The following is a 21,398-nucleotide window of genomic DNA, read 5'->3' on the forward strand; positions in this document are numbered from 1 at the left end:
GAGCTACGTACTTTATATCCTCTTATTCTGATATTTGAATAAGACATTTCAGGTTTATTCAGAAATATTATATTCTAATGTAAACAAATGTTCAAACTACCACACAATTGCACTCATCTCACACGCTAGCAAAGTAATGCTCAAAATTCTCCAAGTTAGGCTTCAACAGTATGTGAACTGAAAACTTCCAGATGTTCAAGCTGGATTTACGAAAGGCAGAGGAAGCAGAGATCAAATTGCCAACATCTGCTGGATCACAGAAAAAGCAAGAGAGTTCCAAAAAAAATCTACTGCTGCTTCATTGCCTTTGACTGTGTGGATCACAAAAAACTGTGGAAAATTCTTAAAGAAATGGGAACACCACACCACCTTACCTGCCTCCTGAGAAATCTATATGCAGGTCCAGAAGCAACAGTTAGAAACGGACATGGAACAATGAACTGGTTCCAAATTGGGAAAGGAGTATATCAAGGCTGTGTATCGTCACCCTGCTTATTTAACTTATATGCAGAGTACATCTTGTGAAATGCTGGGATGGATGAAGCACAAGCTGGAATCAAGACTGCCAGGAGAAATATCAATAACCTCAGATATGCACATAACACTACCCTTATGGTAGAAAGCAAAGAGGAACTGAAGAGCTTCTTGATGAAAGTGAAAGAGGAGAGTGAAAAAGTTGGTTTAAAACTCAGCATTCAAAAAACAAAGATCAAGGGATCTGGTCCCATCACTTCACAGCAAATAGATGGGGAAACAATGGAAACAGACTTTATTTTCCTGGGCTCCAAAATCACTGCAAATGGTGGCTGCAGCCATGAAATTAAAAGACATTTGCTCCTTGGAAGAAAAGATATGACAAACCTGCAAAGTGAAAGTCGCTCAGTTGTGTCCAACTTTTTGAGTTCCCATGGACTATACAGTCCATGGAATTCTCCAGGACAGAATACTGGGTTGGGTAGCTGTTCCCTTTTCCAGGGGTTCTTCCCAACCCAGGGATTGAACCCAGGTCTCCTGCATTGCACGTGGATTCTTTACCAGCTTAGCTACCAGGGTTTGTCTGACAAGCCTAGACAGCATATTAAAAAGCAGGCATTATTTTGCCAACAAAGGTCCGTATAGTCAAAGGTATGGTTTTTCCAGTAGTCATGTATGGATTTGAGAGTTGGACCATAAAGGAGGCTGAGTACCCAAGAACTGATGCTTTTGACCTGTGGTTTTGGAGAAGACTCTTGAGAGACCCTTAGACTGAAAGGAGATCAAACCAGTCAATCCTAAAGGAAATCAATCCTGAATGTTCATTGGAAGGACCGATGCTGAAGTTGAAGCTCCAATACTTTGGCCACCTGATGTGAAGAGCTGACTCATTGGAAAAGACCCTGATGCTGGGAAAGACTGAAGGCAGGAAGAGAAGGGGACGACAGAGGAGGAGAAGGGGATGACAGAAGATGAGATGGTTAGATAGCATCACCAACTTGACACAAATTTGAGCAAGCTCCTGGAGATGGTGAAGGACAGGGAAATCTGGTGTGCTGCAGCCCATGGGGTTGCAAAGAGTCGGACATGACTGAGCGACTGAACAACAACAACACTGTAATTTTCTACCAAGATAATACATAGAATTAAAAAAAAAAACAACAACTTAGGGCCCAATGCATTAATTTGTTTCTTCAGTGCCAGATCCTGCTTATTATCTGGTACATTTCTTAATTCACTAAACATCACCATTTTGCAGTGTAGTGACTTTTTTATGAAAAGTATGAATGTTTTGATATATTTGTTTTTTAGTACAGGTGTTAATATCAAAACTATCTTATGAGCTTGTGCAATTAAAATATTTAATGCAGACTTAAAGACTTTTTCCCGCTGCAATTGCCTTTTTGGGAAAGTGAATCCCAAACTGAGTTTCAGGTAGTTGCTTCTTAAGCTGAAGTGTGTTAGCCTGCAGGATACCTCAATTTAGTCTGGATCAATGTACCACACTATGCAAATTTACTTTAAGTTTTAATGTGGTTATACCTGTAATTTTCTCTACTTCTTGGCTTAAACCAAGTCTTAAGTGTTTTTTGAGTCGCTATTAAAAAATTTGGCTCCTATCCCAAAACAGTAATTCTAAGTGCTAGCTGAAGGATTCCTACCAGCTCACTTATATTAAACCCAATGTAAAACATATTCCCAGATATACAAAGATATTTATATATCCACTGAGAGTAGACATATAAATGGCAACTGAATTGAATCAACTGGAAAAACTCTAGCAATACATGAGGTACTTCCTATAGATTGCTAAGAATACTGTTTTTAATTTTTATACTTCATGTACTTTATATAAAATAAAAACTATCAAAATCTTGATTTTTTCCTTAATAGAGGTATTGAGTTGGATTTTTTGAACTTTGTCCAAAGATAGAACTTCATAATTGCATAACTGAAATTGAAAGTGTCCAATGCCATGAAATTAAAAGACGCTTACTCCTTGGAAGGAAAGTTATGACCAACCTAGAAAACATACTAAAAAGCAGAGACATCACTTTGTCAACAAAGGTCCATCTAGTCAAGGCTATGGTTTTTCCAGTGGTCATGTATGGATGTAAAAGCTGGACTGTGAAGAAAGCTGAGTGCCGAAGAACTGATGCTTTTGAACTGTGGTGTTGGAGAAGACTCTTGAGAGTCCCTTGGACTGCAAGGAGATCCAACCAGTCCATCCTAAAGGAGATCAGTCCTGGGTGTTCATTGGAAGGACTGATGTTGAGGCTGAAGCTCCAATACTTTGACCACTTGATGTGAAGAACTGACTCATTTGAAAAGACCCTGATGCTGAGAAAGGTTGAGGGCAGGAGAAGGGGACAACGGAGGATGAGATTGTTGGATGGCATCATCGACTCAATGGACATGGGTTTGGGTAGACTCCAGAAGTTGGTGATGGATAGGGAGGCCTGGCATGCTGCGGTTCATGGGGTCGCAAAGAGTAGGACACGACTGAGTGACTGAATTGATACTGAATGCTAATCAATAGGACCAAATGGTAAGGGACTAAGATCAAGTAATCCATACACCAATAAAGTATGTTGTAAATAAAAAACTGTCTTAGTGGATGCAGTGGCACCCTAGGTCTCAAGCATATGTACTTTCACTAAGTGAGCAATTTGGTTTTTGCAAGATCTCTGAGATTGCTTTAAAGTGTGTATGTGGATGATACATCTGTTAGAGATAAAATACATCCCAGGTAATTTGAGGAAAACCCCTGTTTTCTTGTATAGTGTTGATCTTTTTTTCCTATCATACTTTTATGAGAACTTACAAGAGGCTGGCAATTTTTAAATTTCACAACTTTTTCTGTGCTTCTAGTTTTCAGTTGGAAGTCGTAACTAGTAATAAAGTTTAAGGGTCCATAAGGTTCTTAACAATCTACTATTTATGCCTAAGTATACTAGGCTGTGACTACCACAAACACTACTAGGTCTTGACTTACACTATTCTCTCTGCTTGGAATGGTCCTTTTTCATTTCTGTTTTTGTAAAAACTCTCTTACGCCCAGCTCCAATGTCATCTTCCTAACCCTTCTAGGACGAAACGCTTAACCTCTCTATTGTTTTCCACAGCACATGACTGACAGCATTAGTTTAACCCTTAATATATTGTATTATATTTAGTTGTTTATACTCTGTTTCCTCCACTAGATATAAACTGTTCAGAGTATTAATCATGTATTAATCTACTTTGTAGATTAGGTTGTAATCCCTACAACCTAGCAGAGTGCTTGGTACAAACTTTAAGTATGCTTGATAAATGTTGGATAGACTCAACTGAAGATCAGAGAAGTATTCCTTGAATAATTAGTATTTTGGAGCTTTGTTAAAAAATGGATGCTTTAGATGTCCATTGTTGATGGATATACATACCAAGAGGTCAAGAAAGTTGTGACATCACAATGTAAGTTATTTATTAAAAAAAAAAAAAAAAAAAGGGACCCAAGACTAGTTGTTCTTTTTGTCAGGAAAACAGTCATGAAGACTGAAATCAGCCTATGTATAGCATGGATAAGGATCTAATTATTGTAGTGCTAGGCTCAGCATCAGAGCTCTGTACACATACTCCTTGGTAGAGGTGAGGGAGCTAGGGTTGCCACCATTAGCATCATATGCTCCTGTATACTTCCTCAACCCCTCTCTATTTTTAGTACATATGGGAGGACATGCTAAGGTGTGGGACATAGCTTTTGCTCAACTGCTCTATTTATTATTTCCTCCTTTATTTTTATACAATGCTTATGAGTGCTTGATGACAGCAGGAAAGTGTGCTGGTCTTTTTCTGATTCTAGTCAATAAGGAAAGAGCTCTTTTAATCAACTTGCACAGCTCACTAGATTAACATATGCTTCCTACTGAACAAGATGATGCCTACAGTACACTCTTAAGTTTGAAACTGTTAGACACTTGTAAACTACTGGTCTAAGATGCAAACTATTTGTTCCCAAACTTGTTTGTACCAGTTTGTGGCAACAGCTGCTACTGACCAAGTTATTTAAGTAAATATTCCATAAACCAATGATATATAAGGGTAAAAAGAGTTTTATTTTTCCTGAAAAAATTAACCTAAACCTTTGGAGCATCTCATTTAAAAAAGTCTGCTAAAAAAGAATTCCTGTCAAATTAGGTGTAGGTGAAACAACTGTAAAAAGTACTGTAAAAATATAAAAATCTAGAAGGAGTCTATACTTAGACACTGTGCAAAGGTCCTTAAAATTTCTTCCACTTTAAAGAAACCAACACTGGAAATCCCATATAGTGCCTAGTGGGTATAATAGAAACTCAAATAACAGATACTTATTAAAAGAAAAGCCTTGGCTCTCCATCAGATTAATGACAAATAAATGTTCATTTATTTAATTTAAATTTATATTTATTTTAAAAGATAATTTGCCACTTGTAACTTATTTCCAATCAAATGACCAATTACTAGTATCAAAAGCAGTAAGAGGACTTCTATTGTATGTCCACCATGGCCCATTAGTACTTCTTTCTTTCTTTTATTTTTAGTACTTCATTTCTTAATAGAAATATATGTATACCTGTTTTCTGGTGAGCTCCCTAATGAGTAAAATTAATCAAAATGATTAGCAAGAAAGATTAAATAATTTGCTTCTTCTAAGTTTTCCTGTTTATAAATGAGTTGGGGAAAAGTCTGAGAAAACCACTTAGAAATTATAGCTCTATTCAGAACATTAATGTTTATACGAGAAGAAAGATTCATCCAATTGCAGGACTGGAAAATGCTTGTGGGGCATGTCTGTGAGATATACTAATAACACTATGTCCACGCTGCATATGACTAGATGCAGGTTCTTTCAGTTAAGAAGGAATTCATGATTCTTTCTCAGGGGAATCATCATTTCATCTCTTTGATGACCCATCTAATCCTTCTCTAAGATTTCCATAAAAACAATGGCAGAAGTTTAGGATTAGACTCTGAAAATCCATGAAACTAAAATTTTTAGGGCCTTTTTCAGGCCTATGAATCTCACCTGTTCACCAGCTTGGGATTCTCCAATGATGAAACGATCTCCTGGGCCATCAGCAGCTGTGAGGTGAACAGAACCAAGAACAATCATCAGAATGCACCTATGGCAAGGAATAGGAACCTAGTCTTGGAATTCTAAAAGTTGACTCAAATGATTAGGTAAGGCTTCAGGAAATTGGAACACTTTTCTGATCTCCTAGCTTAGAAAAAAGTTTTGTTACTAAAATACTACACTAGTTAGATCGTTGGTATCCACAACTTACAAGACCAATAGAAGTGGTTCTAAATGTGCCCTTTCCTGGTGTCTCTGGAGGCAGTTTTCTTGTTGTTCCATAATTTCCACTCTTGCACTTTTAAATAGGAAGTTCTTTTAGCCTATCCTCCTAAATAAAAGGGTATGTATGTGTGATGTGTGTGTACACACTTGTGTAGACTTATACATGAAGTAGGAAGAACATATATTCTCCATTTGATGGTTGAAGGAAATGAGTTACAGAATAAAGTATCTCAGGTAGAAGAGGTTCAGTACCTTTAACAAGTGATAGTGATAGAGTTAGGGTTTAAAAACTCACACCCTAAATTTCCAATACAACATTATTTTTTTATGAAGGATCAAAATGCTGCTAAAAAGAAAAATACATAGGCAGTGCTGCATCACAATTTCCATTGACTGCTTATTTTTAAACTGGAAGAAAGCACTTTCAGAATTGAGATGGAGAAAACTTCTTATCCAATTTTTTCCCACATACAGTACAGTAATGACTAGATGAAAAAATACTCCTGAAGATAAATGTATTTAAAAGGGTTTTCTTCACATATGACGTGGATTCCAGACCAATACCACTGGCAAGGCAATATGTACCTAATGAGTTTTATGATCATGACCATTACCTCCCTGTAATCGGCATACAGCAAGGGTCTGGGGGCACACACACAGCAAACATAACACTATTTATATGAATCTTTAAATCATATTTGCAGCCATGTTTATAAATAATAAAAAGCATTTTCCATCTTTTAGAGAGGAGATATAAAATTCATTGTTTCTTTATGTGATTGCAAAGCAGTATTTTTTCTAAAGGGTTATATATACAATGCTGCTTATAAGTCACTTTTTTTGTATAGCTGGCTTTGGTTAATCTAATGTGAAGAGGAACAAAAAATTAACATTAGGTGTCTTCTACTTACTAGATGTTGTATCTTGTGCTTTTTAGATTTTGTCTCAGTTAATAAACTCTTGGCTTTCTGCTGTTTTTTGGAATCCTACTGTATTAATATTTTCAGTGTTTACTTGTAAAAAAGAGACTACTGCAGTTTTCCTGAATGGCATTCTTATTATGCTGCTTTCATGGGTTCTTTTTTCTTTTTAAATGAAATAATTTAAAACAGAGAAATCACTGCTTCAACAATTATCAACATTTTACCAATTTGGTTTCATCTATACCCACACTCAGTATTTAAAACTAATCATAATTTTCTTACTTTAGAAAATTAAGAAGTCAATTATCTTTCAGAGTTTTGCACTAATTGCATCTCAAATCTGAATAAACATTTTTATTTTTCTGCTAGAGATATTATCAGCTTTCTGCCTCCCCATAAGCAACCTAGACACTTTCTTTTTTTTGCCTCTTGAACAAGGGGAAATTAGCATGGTTTTAGAGTAAAAGTTGAATGTGAATCCTGGTTCTGACCTTTATTAGACTTTCAACAAATTACTAAAATTTTCTCTAAACTTCAGTTCGCTTGTTGATAAAAATGAGAATAACCATACTTTAAAATAATACCTTTTAAGGCTTTTTATTTCTTTCATTTATTCACTGAATTTCTACTGAGTGTCTTCTATGCCCTAAGTGTCATACTAGATGCTGGGACAGGGTAGAGAGTAAAACTAGTTGTTGTGTAGTCGCTAAGTTATCTCCAACTCTTTTGCAACCTCATGGAGTGTAACTCCCCAGGCTCCTCGGTCCATGGGATTTCCCAGGTGAGAAGACTAGAGTGGGTTGCCATTTCCTTCTCCAGGAGATCTTCCTGACCCAGGGGTTGAACCTGTGTCTCCTGCACTGTAGGCAGATTCTTTATGACTGAGCCACCTGGGAAACTGAAGTAAAACTAGATACTGTTTCTATTTTAATGCAGTGTCAATTTGTTGCAATGTTTTACACAAATAGAGGTGGGCTCTAAAATCATCTTGTAAGCAATTTTTTAAGTGAAAAATAGAAAATATATTTTATCACACATGGTAAAGATGAATATTATTTCAAGAAACTTATTTTGTTTATTTATATGCATGCATATATATTTATATGTATTGTATATGCATATCCTTGGTTTGTGATGTATAATGTATTTAGTGCCTGTCTTTTTATGAGTGTGGTGAAACCAAAACTCTTAAAGCCACTGAGGTAGTGAGGGAGATAAGATTTTAATGTTAATCAAATAGTCACATTAATGAATATATAAATATAAATTAAGAAAACCACTCTAAAGGAAAGGAACACAATTTAATGAGAGCATACACTGAGAGTACCTGAACTACCCTGGAGGGTCAGGGAAAGCCACCTTGATATAAAGGATTTATGATTTGAATATGAAGGATAAGCCAGAACTAAGTAGGCAAAAAGTATGTGTGTGTGTGTGCGCGCGCACACGCACGCATGTGAGGGAGGGAGAGGTGGTGGGTGGGGGAGAGAGAGAGGAAATGGAAATGGACATGCTGCATCTAAAGATATTCACCTAAAGGAAACAGTATGTGTAAAGGCTCTGGTTCTTGTCCTCCATCTATCTTATAGTCTAGCTACTCTCTCAAGTACCAAGAATACCAAGATGACTCATATTTCAGCTCCATAACATATGCTACTCCCACTGCTTGGAGTGCCCTTTCCTTCTCCCTGCCTTCTGGTTAAAAACTTCTTGGCTTTTAGGACTCAGCTCAAGTGTCACCTTTTCTAGGAAGTCATATCTGACTTCCTTCCCTGTTCTCTTTTGTTTCCCCAGTGTATTCCTGAAGTAACTCTAATTACGGTTTCTTAATGTATTTGTAATCATTTGCTTATTTGTCTCAGGGAAATTCCTGGTACCTGCTGAAAAATAGGTATTCAATAAGTGTTCAATATATGAAGTATTCACAAGTGAAAGAAATGAACGAGTGTGGCTCCTAACAATCTTTTTAGAAAAATGAATCCATGAATGAAATAATAAATATTTTCTAATACAAAATGCTGTATTTTCAATGCCTTCCTTTTTCTGCTGGTTCATGGTATATCATTTTCTTCAAAATGGGAGTCAACATTCACCATCTTTAGAATGTTTAGAAAGATTGCTCTGATATAACTTGTCCATATAACTTAGGTTATGTCTAACATAGTGTTAAGCTTGTCATTAATGCTCAGTAAATACTTGTTAAAATAAAGAAATGAACTTTGCGTTTCTATAATACTTAGGTAGGAAGTTTGTAAACTGTCTTGTATGCATTAGTATTGTGCTTTGTAAATTTTCTTAAATAATTTTATAAATGTGTGTATTTTATCTCTTGAGCTAGATAATAAGCTCTTTTGAGGTAGGGATCACTTCCTATATTTCTTTTCTGAAACTGTCTGCTCTTCAGCCCTCCTCTTGTTTTCCTGTTTCCCTCTTCACACATTCTAATACACATACACTCAAAACGCTCATCTCAATGTTCTGCACAAGCGCTCCAAGCAAATGTCATTATATAATGAGTGGCTAGAGATAATGTGGAGCCAAGCTGGTATAGAGTGTCAGGGAAGCCAACATCCGAAGCAGTCTTTAAGTGAAAGAAGCAAGATGCTTTGTTACCAAGGAAGGTACACTGACTGGGGAGAGAATATGTCTCACTTTAACTAGGTTCTCCACTTTCCTCTGAAAATTTCCACCTGGGAACTATGCCTCTCTGTTGCTGGCTGAGGAAGGTTCAGTCAACCAACATTATAGAAAGTCCCTGATACCAATGGAGGAGCCATTCTTATCATTTCCCTTTTAACAGTGCTTCTCAACTCTTAATGTACATAGAAATCACTTGGAGAACTTGTTAAAATACAGATTCTGATTCAGTAGGCTGGGATAGGTCCTGAGGTTCTACATTTCTAACAAGCTGATGCTTATGCAGCTGGATCAGGGACTACCCTTTTTGAGAAGCAGAGCAATGTAAGACTGAACAGAATCCAGACAAATTCAGACTAATAGAAAACTTAAATAAAAAATTAGTGAACTACAACAGAAGTTCTGATTTTACACCAACAAGGCTCGTTATTTGCTATAAAGGCAGAAAAGTAATGATCAATCTACCTAACTTGTTGATACTTATTTTAAAAATCTATTAAAGAGATATGTAAAAAAAAAAAAAAAAAGAAAAAGGTTGCCATTTTCAAGATGAATTCTACCAGTTTGGGTGGGAGGGGGCAGAAGTGGAGGTACAGTGGCAGATGAACCTAAAGCTTGGAAAGAAAGAAACTAAATAAGCCACAGTATACATTAGAAACAATGGATGGATTGCAAGGATTTCTGTAAAGGCTTAGACTCTTTCCACTGCTACCCCCATCCCCCAATTCTGGCATTTCGGTTAATAGCTTTTCATGTTTTGCAACTACAGAATTTAATTTGAAGGAAGTGATAAAAGCAATATAAACCAAATCCTAACAGCAAATGCACTGTGTAAGCAATTTATAATGCTTAATTCTAGACCCTGAAGCTGCTTCCACTTCCACCTTTTTAATGTGAAAACACTTTTAGTCTTGTTCACTTCTTTATTTGAAGATCTGATTATATCATTTGATATAAAATTGATAGCATTAGATAACTATTCAACGTGGCAATATACAGAAAATGATCATCCTAAGGCTATTTGCCCTAGAATTATCCCTCATTTTCATTTTCTAGTCACGTGGGAGCTCTCTTTAAATCTTTTATAGCTATTCACTTATTTTCAGTAACAAAAGTTTCATTGTTTCCATATTAGGGTTGAATAAATGGAGGCCAGAGAAATAGCATAACTTTCAGAGGTCCTAGGAAGTATATTCAATGGAGGAATAAGGCAGAGGGACTAAGATTTTGTTTACTCTAACTCTAGAACCAAACTAAGACTGGTGGATAGGTAACAGGGTAATAGTATTTGTGTGTATACTAAAATTAACATTATAGAAAGAGTTTGGCGTGGTGGCAAGGGTAGATGATGAGGCAAGGGTAGAGACACGACAGGATTAATACTTGCTGCAGTTATACTGAGGGATTAAATCTGGAGAATTGTTTGGGATTTTAAATCTGCTGCCTGGAAAGCAGGGAGCAAGGAGTAGAACAGATGAATTAGAAGGCATTTCATATTCTTTATCATCATCTTCCAGGAGAAAAATGCTCATACATTGTTAGTATTGGGAAAGGATATATTATTTCCTTAAATATATTATTTTAAGCTTTTTGGAATTAACTAAAATTAATTATTTCAAATTATCTCTTGGCTCACACGAGTAGTGCTCCTATATCATAAGGCTCTCTTCTTCATCCAAAGTGTCCAATGGTGGAAGACTAAAGGCTGTCAAATGAATTGGAGAACCAGCTACGGCCAAACAGGATTTAACTGGACAAAACAGAAACTCTTAAACATGACTTTTGTGACAGAATAAGAACTAGCTCAAAATTAAAGGGTTATACCGAATTTTAGTATGTACTTTAACCTACTGGGAGGAAGTACATAGATGTTAATAGCAGCTAGACAGTGAGATAATGGGTAATTTAAAAATGCTCTTTTTGATTTTCTATATTTCCATAAGCATGTATTTAATCAGCATGTAAAAAAGAAAAAAAAATTATTAACTTAAAATGCAAAGATTTCTCTTAATTTTCCAGAATTGTTTGCTGCACATGGTTTTTAAAATAATTATCAGCTTGTTTATAATTTTTCCTTTGCCTAAATGATACCTAAACTAATTCTGAAGCGATAAGTCTTTCAAATTGAACATTTTCAAGAGAGTTAACTTGGTATCAAGATATCTTTGCCTTTATTAACGAACTAAGAAGCAATTGTGAGACAATGGGCACCCACATCTCTATAGGAGGCTGTGAATGCATCTAGAAGATGATTAGCTTAATCAGTGTGAAGGGAGAAATAACTCTTCAAAAATATGAATAAAACTATTGTATTGCTTCCAGCTGGTAAATGCTACTTTCATTTTCTTTGCTTATATCTTCCAAATTCACTCCCTCCTCCTCCTGAATGTAGTTTTAGATTTATTAGTTTACATCATCATTGTTTAATTCCTGTCTTCTTTATACTCTATTCTTTCTTATTCTTTAAAAGCTGTTCCTATTTCTTTAGCTATTTGTTACTGTCTTGATTTTTCAACCCACATACCTTAAAGCAAGAGATCCTCCAACTGGTTTGGAGTTTTATCCCACATGTTTCTGAAGGATACTGGCTAATGCTTAGTGATCCAGAGCAAGTTAGGAACCTCTTTACACCTAGAGGGTTAGCAATGTTCACAGGTGCCACGGGTTATTACTGGAAGGCCTAAGGCAAAGGCAGAGGAGAAGAAAAACAGGGAGAATAAAGGGAGTGGGGAGGAAGGACTGGAGTAAAGGAAGACAGGGTGGAGAGAAGAGGTATAGGACGCAGAGTGGTAGAGAGCCACAACAACAGCCTCAAGGCTATTCTTTACCAAAACACTGCCTAGGGGTGGTGTTCAGCACCGAAAGACTTAGGCCATGCCTTTTTGTTCACTGAGAACCTCTGCTGCCTTAATTGTGATGTTGATCGTAATTAACCAACCATTCCAACTTTGAAATGTAACCATTTCCAGGACGGTTTTCTGTTATGTGTTATGTTTCTGTTATATGTTCCATATCTTAGAGAACTAGCAATACTTCACAGGAAAGAAATAATGTGAATTAGCTGCATGGCAGATTGTCTGTTGAATCTTTTATATTGTGAGATGCCATTTCAAATGTCTCTGTATGTTTGTGTACCTGTGTGAAATAACTAAAAACACCACCACTTTAAAACAATAGAATATGATAGTCTAAATGGTAATTTTATATGTACATTTCTTTGATAGACTCTACAGTTGCAGAAAGGCTCTTTCATTGTTCATGTGGGCTAACTAAAAAAACTAAAAGCAATAGTTTTATATTGAGCTGCTGCTACCTTATGTAAAAATCACAGAACAACATTCTGTTTTGGAATAATTCTGTCTCATATTATTTAATAATTTATTTATAATAATTTATTATTTAATAATTCTGTCTCATATATTTCCTCACTTTCTCCTACTTTATATTACTGAGAATGTAAAAAAAAATAGACTTTCTTGACCCTTTGGTGTTTCATCTGCTGTAGTTGTTTGTTCTACTTTGGAAGTAAGAATTCTTTGTCATTTCAAAGCAATCCAATATGCCTACCAATTAAAAGTTCAGACAGAAGTTACATTTTAGAAGGAATAAGAAAGAAGAGTCAATGAGGCTATCAGAATACTAAAATAATTTCTTTCTGAACAATATTCATCTTAATAAACATTATAGAAATGAACTTAAAAAACAAAGGAGGCAGTGAGTATTTGTTATTTGTTTTCAGCTCTAATTTGGATAACATCACTGACTCAATGGACATGAACTTGAGCAAAGTCGGGAGATAATAGAGGACAGGGAAGCCTGGCATGTTGCAGTCCATGCGGTTGTATAAGAGTTGGACACAACTTAGTGACTGGACAACGAAAACAACTAATTTAGTGAGATCAAGCTAAGTTAGGTGCATTTAAGACAGCTTCGTGAGAAAGAATATACTAGGAGGAATTAACCTCTCCATTGTTTTATGAGAATAACAGTTCAGATAATGTTATCCTTTTTTCAGAGATGGTTTAAGTAAATATGATAATACTAATAAGATTGATAATAATAGGTACTATTATTAAACATGAAAAACTTTGAGAGCTTTTTTTTATGCCAGATACTTTAAGACTTTCTACAGTCCCACTTAGTCCTCACAATAACCTGTTGGGGTAAGTATGGGTATAATTATTACAGTTTTATAGACAAGAAAACCAAGGATCAAAAAATTGAACTGATTTGCTTAAAGTTACACAGATGGAACTCGTACGAGAGCCCAGATCACTCTTTCTTTGCTTGAAGTCTAGAACTTTAACCATTTGTTCTACTGTCTCCAACACAGAAAGATACTCCTAAGAGTTGGTCATGCAACACGGAGGAGATCAGTGAACATATTTAATCACAAGAAAGAGGAAAATATTTTAATGGTTAGATAAGAGTATAAAAATAAAAATAAAAAATGAAGACAGTCAAGTAAGGGACTCCATAAATGATCATTAAAAAGGAACTGGCATTCTTAACAGCTCTGATAAAATGGGGAATGTTTTTAGACGTTTCTTCAATGATGTCAGCCAATATAATATAACTAGTATTAGTTTCTAAGCAATTCAGTTGCAATTTAATTTTGTGTTTTCTTAAATTGGAATTTAGGGAGGCAAATGATTTTGCTTTTCAGCTTTATGTCATCCTAGGCAATTCTGAAGGCGTGAACTGCTGGTACCATCTGGGGCTTTGGAGCTCTGAAATATAGAACCTTCTAGGGATCTAGAGGTTTCCCTCACACTTGCTTTCTATGAAGCTCTTACTGATGTTTGAATTTAAAGCAAAAGAAAAAACTGGCCCACTTTGTCCCGATGGTGGGAATTTGCTTGTCTTCCTTGGACCTATAGATGTTTTCCACTAGAGAACATCTGGAAAACTTTAGACTAAGACTGTCTGCTATCTGGTGTATGTAGAGGCCAAAAGAATTATGGCACAGTGTCTTTATCAATCTCTCCTTATTTATTTGTGAGTAAGAATTTTCAAGTAACTACAGTATTTTCTTTGAAGTTTTACTCAAGATTGTGCCAGGAAATATTTAGGTGTAGGTTAATATTGTTATCTGTGAATAAATTTTTACAAACAAGTGGGAACCAGATGTAACAGTCATTAGGTACCTAGGCTGAGCCAAAAATCTAAAAACAGAACACCAACAACAAAGCATAACAAGCCAACAAACCACCCAAAACCAATGTGAGTATGTTGATACTCAAGAAAACCAAAATATTTACCTCGGACAGCATAGCCATCTTTTACTGATGCTGGGAAAGGGGGTAGGTTGTCTTTTGCATATACATCTTGAGCAAGGACTCGCCCCATTCCATCTGTAAGAGAAAAAAAGGAAAATATGGATGTTGAGTGCAGTGGGTTAAACAGGTGGTCCTAAATAAGATGGACATTAAGTACTTGTCTGACAAAGCTTGTATAAGGGCTCAGTCAGATCTCCTGATTTCTATCCCAAGAAATAGGTGGCAGAAGGAAGAGATGCATCCTAGTGTCTGAAATGAAAGATTAGATTCAGTCAATGATTAGTAACACTTGTAGGGGTTATTTGAATACGAGTAGCTCCATAGTCGTCAAAGATGTGTTCAAGTTGATGTGTCATAAGCCCTTTAACAACTCAAAGATGATTTTCCTTAAAAAGCAAGTTCTTTAATAGTCATAGTCACTGACCCAGTAATTTCACTTCTAAGAAAATGGACAAGTCTTCCTGTGTTTATTTAAGAGTTGCTTACATTAGTGAGAAATGGAAAGAAATAAAAAGATTAACAATACAGAAATTTAAACAGTGATGTATCCTTATGACAAAATAGTATACAATATTTGTATTTTATAAAGAATATTCACTGACACAAGAAAATTCTTATAATATGCATTTTAAAACATGTAGAACTCTACATGTAAAGTATAATTTAACTATGTTAAAATATATGTGTATAGATCAATAGAAAAAGATGGGAAGGACATACCTGAAAATTGAAAAGTATTTGTTTACTGCAATATATTAGAATTATGTATACTTTTATACCCTATGCTATACTTTTCTGAAAGTTTCCAAGTTTTCTACAATGATCACATGTAATATTTATAATTTTTTTCTTTTAGAAGAGAAAAGTAAAGAAAGGAGCTCCCTTAGCATTCTATTTAACTTTAGCCAAAAATTTGACTTTATTAACTTAAAAAAAAAGCAGTGAGTAGAAGAAGAGCATCAGTAATCTATCGTGTGAAGTGACTATTCAAACCACTATTCATATACTCTGGATGACAATCATCTTTGGCGAGCTCCCAGGAGTTTTTTTCATGCCAATAAGAATAAAAGTTTCAAGAGTCACGACCAATTACTTAAATCCTCTAGTCAGAATCTGCCCTTATTATTATCATTGTGAAGTTGCTCAGTCGTGTCCAACTCTTTGTGACCCCATGGACTGTAGCCCACCAGGATCCTCCATGCATGGAATTTTCTAGGCAAGAGTACTGAACTGGGTTGCCATTTCCTTCTCCAGGGGATGTTCCCGACCCAGGGATCGAACCCGGGTCTCCCACATTGTAGGCAGACGCTTTACTGTCTGAGCCACCAGGGAATCCCATTATTATCATTACTATTGCTATTAAAGAAATAATATAATAATTAATAGGACGTAGAGAAGGAAGAAGAAGAGGAGGGAAAAAAAAATCAAACTTCCCTCCAAAGACTATAAGTAATACAGAACTTGATTTACACATGTTTGTATAGGTTTAGAAAATTCTATTGTTTCCAGAGCTGGATGGATGAATTTTTTTGGGGTCTGTCTTTTGTTTTTAGCTTTGTCATTCCTAGCTACTTTGGGTCCTCTGGTTTCCAGAACCCAGGACAAAGAAGTAAGTACAGACCGATTTTAAATTTTGTACTCTGATCCACAGTGATAGTGATATTGACCCTTTTTAAGGAAAGTGACACCTGAATTGGGAGAACTAGCTGTATGTACTTTCAGGAGGTTGAAACTATTCTAGAGCTATCCTGAGCTATGGACCATACTTTGTAAAACCAGGGAAGTGGTGGGACTAGAGGGCCTTGTTTGTATAAACATATACAACATTAACTCTCAAATGAACCTGAAGCAATAAGGCAGCCTCTGGTAGTGGATCCTATGGCATCTGCTTAGGGTCAGAATGAACTACTTGGGTTAGCTCCTTATTTGAAACTATTCTATCCAGTGTGGTGAATGAAAATGGAAGTGTGACACCAGTACAGATCCTGAGAGAATAAGTTTGCAGGGATTTGAATAACTCAATAATAGTATTTAATAGTCAAAGATAGCACCAGGGCTGAGTTTTTCTGGCAGCTGATCTAGTTATCTAATAAATGTTGATAAAGCATTTTATAAATTACCAAGTAATATCACATATATAATTTCATTTAATTCTTAAAAAAATCTAGTAAAGCATTATTATATTCATTTTAGAGGTGAATTAAGAGAAGTTTAAACAGGATAACCTACCCAAGATCACATATTTTACAGATAGCTAAGACAGAACTGAAATTTAGATCTTAGAACTTCAATCATTACTACAATGGCAATAGCTCCCCACATACCCTTCACATACTGCTCTTTCTCTGTTCTAACATTTAAAAAAGCTACAAGGTGAGTCCTCAAAAAATTAAAGATAGAATTATCATATAATCCAGCAATTTCACTTCTAGGTATATGTTCAAAAGAAGTAGTAGTAGAAACTTGAACAGATATTTGTGTGCCTATTTTTACAGTGGCATTATTCACAATAGTAAAAAGTGGAAGTAACCCAAGTATCCACTGACAGATGAAGGGGTAAACAAAATGTGGTACATACATATAGGAATATTATTCAGCCTTAACAAAGAAGGAAATTCTTACATATGTTATCCATATACATATGGGTGAAATTTGAAGGGATTATGAAATAAGTGAAAATAGCTGAAACAAGCCAGCCACAAAAGGACAAACATCATATAATTTCACTTATTTGAGGTAATTAGAGTATTCAAAATTATAATTATCCAAAGTAGAACGGTGGTTGTCATGGGCTGGGAAAAGGGAGGAATAGGAAGTTATTTTTTAATGAGTATGTAGTTTCAGTTTGGGATGATGAAATAGTTTTGGAGATGGAAGGTAGTGACAGTTGCAGAACAACATCAATATATTTAGTGTCACTGAACTGTACAGTTAAACATGATTAAAATGGTAAGTCTTATGTGTTACCACCACCATAAAAAACTACAAAGAACGGCTGTCATCAACAGTTAGCACATGTATTTTTCCTCCCTAGGTCCTTGCCAGTAGCCCAAGAGAAGTGATACATGCTCATCAAGACGCTTTTACTTCTATATTCCAGGAAGAAAGAGGCTGAACACTTAGTATGCTAAGTCTGAAAGCCTGTTGATACTGACAGTCTTAGCTACTGCAGCAACTTAACATAAGTTAACTAAGGTCTCATTGATGGCCAATTTAGAGAAAGGCGTATCAGCTGACTTGATTTCTCCCTTTAATGCTTGAGTTACTCATATATCCTACTGTGCCATTCCATTCTGGGTGGTTCCTAAGGTATAGGGTCTACTCACCCATAATTTGGTGCAATTAGATTCTGGAGACTGAAGTAAAAATTCTGTTATGTAAGTTAACAGTAATAATTGCCCCTCCTTACTCCCATTTTACCATAAACATAAACACTAAAAAATAGCCTGCAAATCTGAGGAGAATAATGACAGATTGAGATGTACATATGACAAGGAATTAGTGTGCTTATTTAATTATTTATTGAAATATAGTTGCTGTAAATGTTATATCAGTTACAAGCACAGAACATAGTGGTTTGCAATTTTTAAAGATTATACTCCATTTATAGTTACTATAAAATATTGGCTATATTCCCTGTGTTGTACAACATATGCTTGTAGCTTATTTTGTATCTAATAGCTTGTACTTCCTTACCCCTCTATTGCCCCTTCCCTCCTTCCTCTCCCCACTAGTAACCTCTAGTTTGTTCTCTACATCTGTGAGTCTGCTGCTTTTTTGTTGTATTCACTAGTTTATTTTAGATTCCATATATAAATGATATCATACAGTATCTTTCTTTGTCTGACTTATTTCACTTAGCGTATATAGTGTGTGTTAGTAGCTCTGTCATGTCTGACTCTTTCCATGGACTGTAGCCTGCCAGGCTTCTCCGTCCATGAAATTCTCCAGGCAACAATACTGGAGTGGCAAAGGAGGCAAGGATATACAATGGAAAAAAGACAACCTCTTTAACAAGTGGTGCTGGGAAAACTGGTCAACCACTTGTAAAAGAATGAAACTAGAACACTTTCTAACACCATACACAAAAATAAACTCAAAATGGATTAAAGATCTAAATGTAAGACCAGAAACTATAAAACTCCTAGAGGAGAACATAGGCAAAACACTCTCTGACATAAATCACAGCAAGATCCTCTATGACCCACCTCCCAGAATATTGGAAATAAAAGCAAAACTAAACAAATGGGACCTAATGAAACTTAAAAGCTTTTGCACTACAAAGGAAACTATAAGTAAGGTGAAAAGACAGCCCTCAGATTGGGAGAAAATAATAGCAAACGAAGCAACAGACAAAGGATTAATCTCAAAAATATACAAGCAACTCCTGCAGCTCAATTCCAGAAAAATAAATGACCCAATCAAAAAATGGGCCAAAGAACTAAACAGACATTTCTCCAAAGAAGACATACAGATGGCTAACAAACACATGAAAAGATGCTCAACATCACTCATTATCAGAGAAATGCAAATCAAAACCACAATGAGGTACCATTACACGCCAGTCAGGATGGCTGCTATCCAAAAGTCTACAAGCAATAAATGCTGGAGAGGGTGTGGAGAAAAGGGAACCCTCTTACGCTGTTGGTGGGAATGCAAACTAGTACAGCCGCTATGGAGAACAGTGTGGAGATTTCTTAAAAAACTGGAAATAGAACTGCCATATGACCCAGCAATCCCACTTCTGGGCATACACACTGAGGAAACCAGATCTGAAAGAGACACGTGCACCCCAATGTTCATCGCAGCACTGTTTATAATAGCCAGGACATGGAAGCAACCTAGATACCCATCAGCAGATGAATGGATAAGGAAGCTGTGGTACATATACACCATGGAATATTATTCAGACATTAAAAAGAATTCATTTGAATCAGTCCTAATGAGATGGATGAAACTGAAGCCCATTATACAGAGTGAAGTAAGCCAGAAAGATAAAGAACATTACAGCATACTAACACATATATATGGAATTTAGAAAGATGGTAATGATAACCCTATATGCAAAACAGAAAAAGAGACACAGAAATACAGAACAGACTTTTGAACTCTGTGGGAGAAGGTGAGGGTGGGATGTTTCAAAAGAACAGCATGTATACTATCTATGGTGAAACAGATCACCAGCCCAGGTGGGATGCACGAGACAAGTGCTCGGGCCTGGTGCACTGGGAAGACCCAGAGGAATCGGGTGGAGAGGGAGGTGGGAGGGGGGATCGGGATGGGGAATACGTGTAAATCTATGGCTGATTCATATCAATGTATGACAAAACCCACTGAAATGTTGTGAAGTAATTAGCCTCCAACTAATAATAAAAAAAAAAAATAAATAAATGAAAAAAAAAAAAAAAAGAATACTGGAGTGGGTAGCCATTCCCTTCTCCATGGGATCTTCCTGACCCAGGGGTCGAACTGGGGTCTCCTGTATTGTAGGCTGATTCTTTACTGCCTGAGCCACTGGGAAAGCCCCTTCACTTAGCATATCCTCTAATTCCATCCACATTGCTGCAAAAGGCAAAACTTCATACTTTTTTTATGGATGAGTAGCAGTCCATTGTGTGTGTGTGTAATATCTTTATCCATTCATCTGTTGATGGACAGTTAGGTTGGTTCTGTATTTTGGCAATCGTAAATAATGCTGCCAGGAACACTGGGGTGCATGTATTTTTTTTCATTAGTGTTTTTGCTTTTTTGGATACATACTCAGGAGTGGAATTGCTGGGTTATATGGTAGTCCTATTTTTAGTTTTCTGTGAAACTTTCATACTGCTTTCTGCAGTGGCTGTACCAATTTACATTCTCACCAACAGTGTAGGTGGAGGTTCCCTGTTCTCTACATCCTATAAGTGAGTTATTTAATACCACAATCTACCCAAGATTCACTAGGCTACAAAATAATACACAGATCCTATTTTAAGAATTCTGTAGTGCTAGTGTAAGGCTTGCCCAGCATAATTTGGAAAATGTTTATACTGAGATTGAGCTTTATTTCCGACAAGTGTCTAGTTTCTGATACAAAGAATGATTTGCTGCATCTTAAACATGGTGGGCTTTTTCTTATTTCTATGCCTTTGCAAATAATGTTGCCTTGGACAGGAATATTTTTTTCCTTTCTTTTCTGTGCCTAGTGAATCTTAGGTATCCCTTAAGTTTCAGCTCAGCTATTATGTCTTTGGTCTTCTGCCTCTAAACAAGAAAAAACAGTTCATTGACTAATTTATTTATTCATTCATCATCAAACACTGGGAACCTACTATATGCTAGACACTGTGGGCAAAAATACACGCCAGTAGTAAGACCTGACTGATTTCCTCAAGGAATTCACATGTAACAGTGAGAGAAAGGCGAATATGGAAAAATAAAAATATGAGTACAAGATAGTACAGTATGGGCAGTGACAATATATCTTTAGGGTAATATGGGAGGTATACAGAAAAAATCAGCTCAGATCATGAGCTCCTTACTGCAAAATTCAGGCTTAAATTGAAGAAAGTAAGGAAAGCTACTAGGCCATTCAGGTATGACCTAAATCAAATCCCTTATGATTGGAGGTGACTAGACAGAGTGGATGGAGGTCCATAACAATATACAGGAGGCAGTGACCAAAACCATTCCAAAGAAAAAGAGATGTAAGAAGGCAAAGTGGTTTCTGAGGAGGCTTTGCAAATAGCTGAGGAAGGAAGAGAAGTAGAAGACAACGGAGATAGG

At 36.1% G+C, this 21,398-nt stretch overlaps 1 protein-coding gene across 3 annotated transcripts in view; it reads right to left on the reverse strand.

The window, feature by feature from the left end:
• Positions 1-21,398, reverse strand: part of GPHN (gephyrin) — a 531,607-nt gene that overhangs the window by 74,403 nt on the left and 435,806 nt on the right. For all 3 annotated transcript variants that reach the window (XM_061156856.1, XM_061156854.1, XM_061156855.1), the window contains 2 exons: positions 14,616-14,708; positions 5,522-5,577 (listed from right to left, as the gene is read on the reverse strand). In XM_061156856.1, the coding sequence (XP_061012839.1) occupies positions 5,522-5,577; positions 14,616-14,708 (149 nt within the window). The remainder of the gene's footprint in view (positions 1-5,521; positions 5,578-14,615; positions 14,709-21,398) is intronic.

The sequence above is a fragment of the Dama dama genome, chromosome 12 (assembly GCF_033118175.1).
Source record: "Dama dama isolate Ldn47 chromosome 12, ASM3311817v1, whole genome shotgun sequence".
NCBI classification, from domain to species: Eukaryota; Metazoa; Chordata; class Mammalia; order Artiodactyla; family Cervidae; genus Dama; species Dama dama.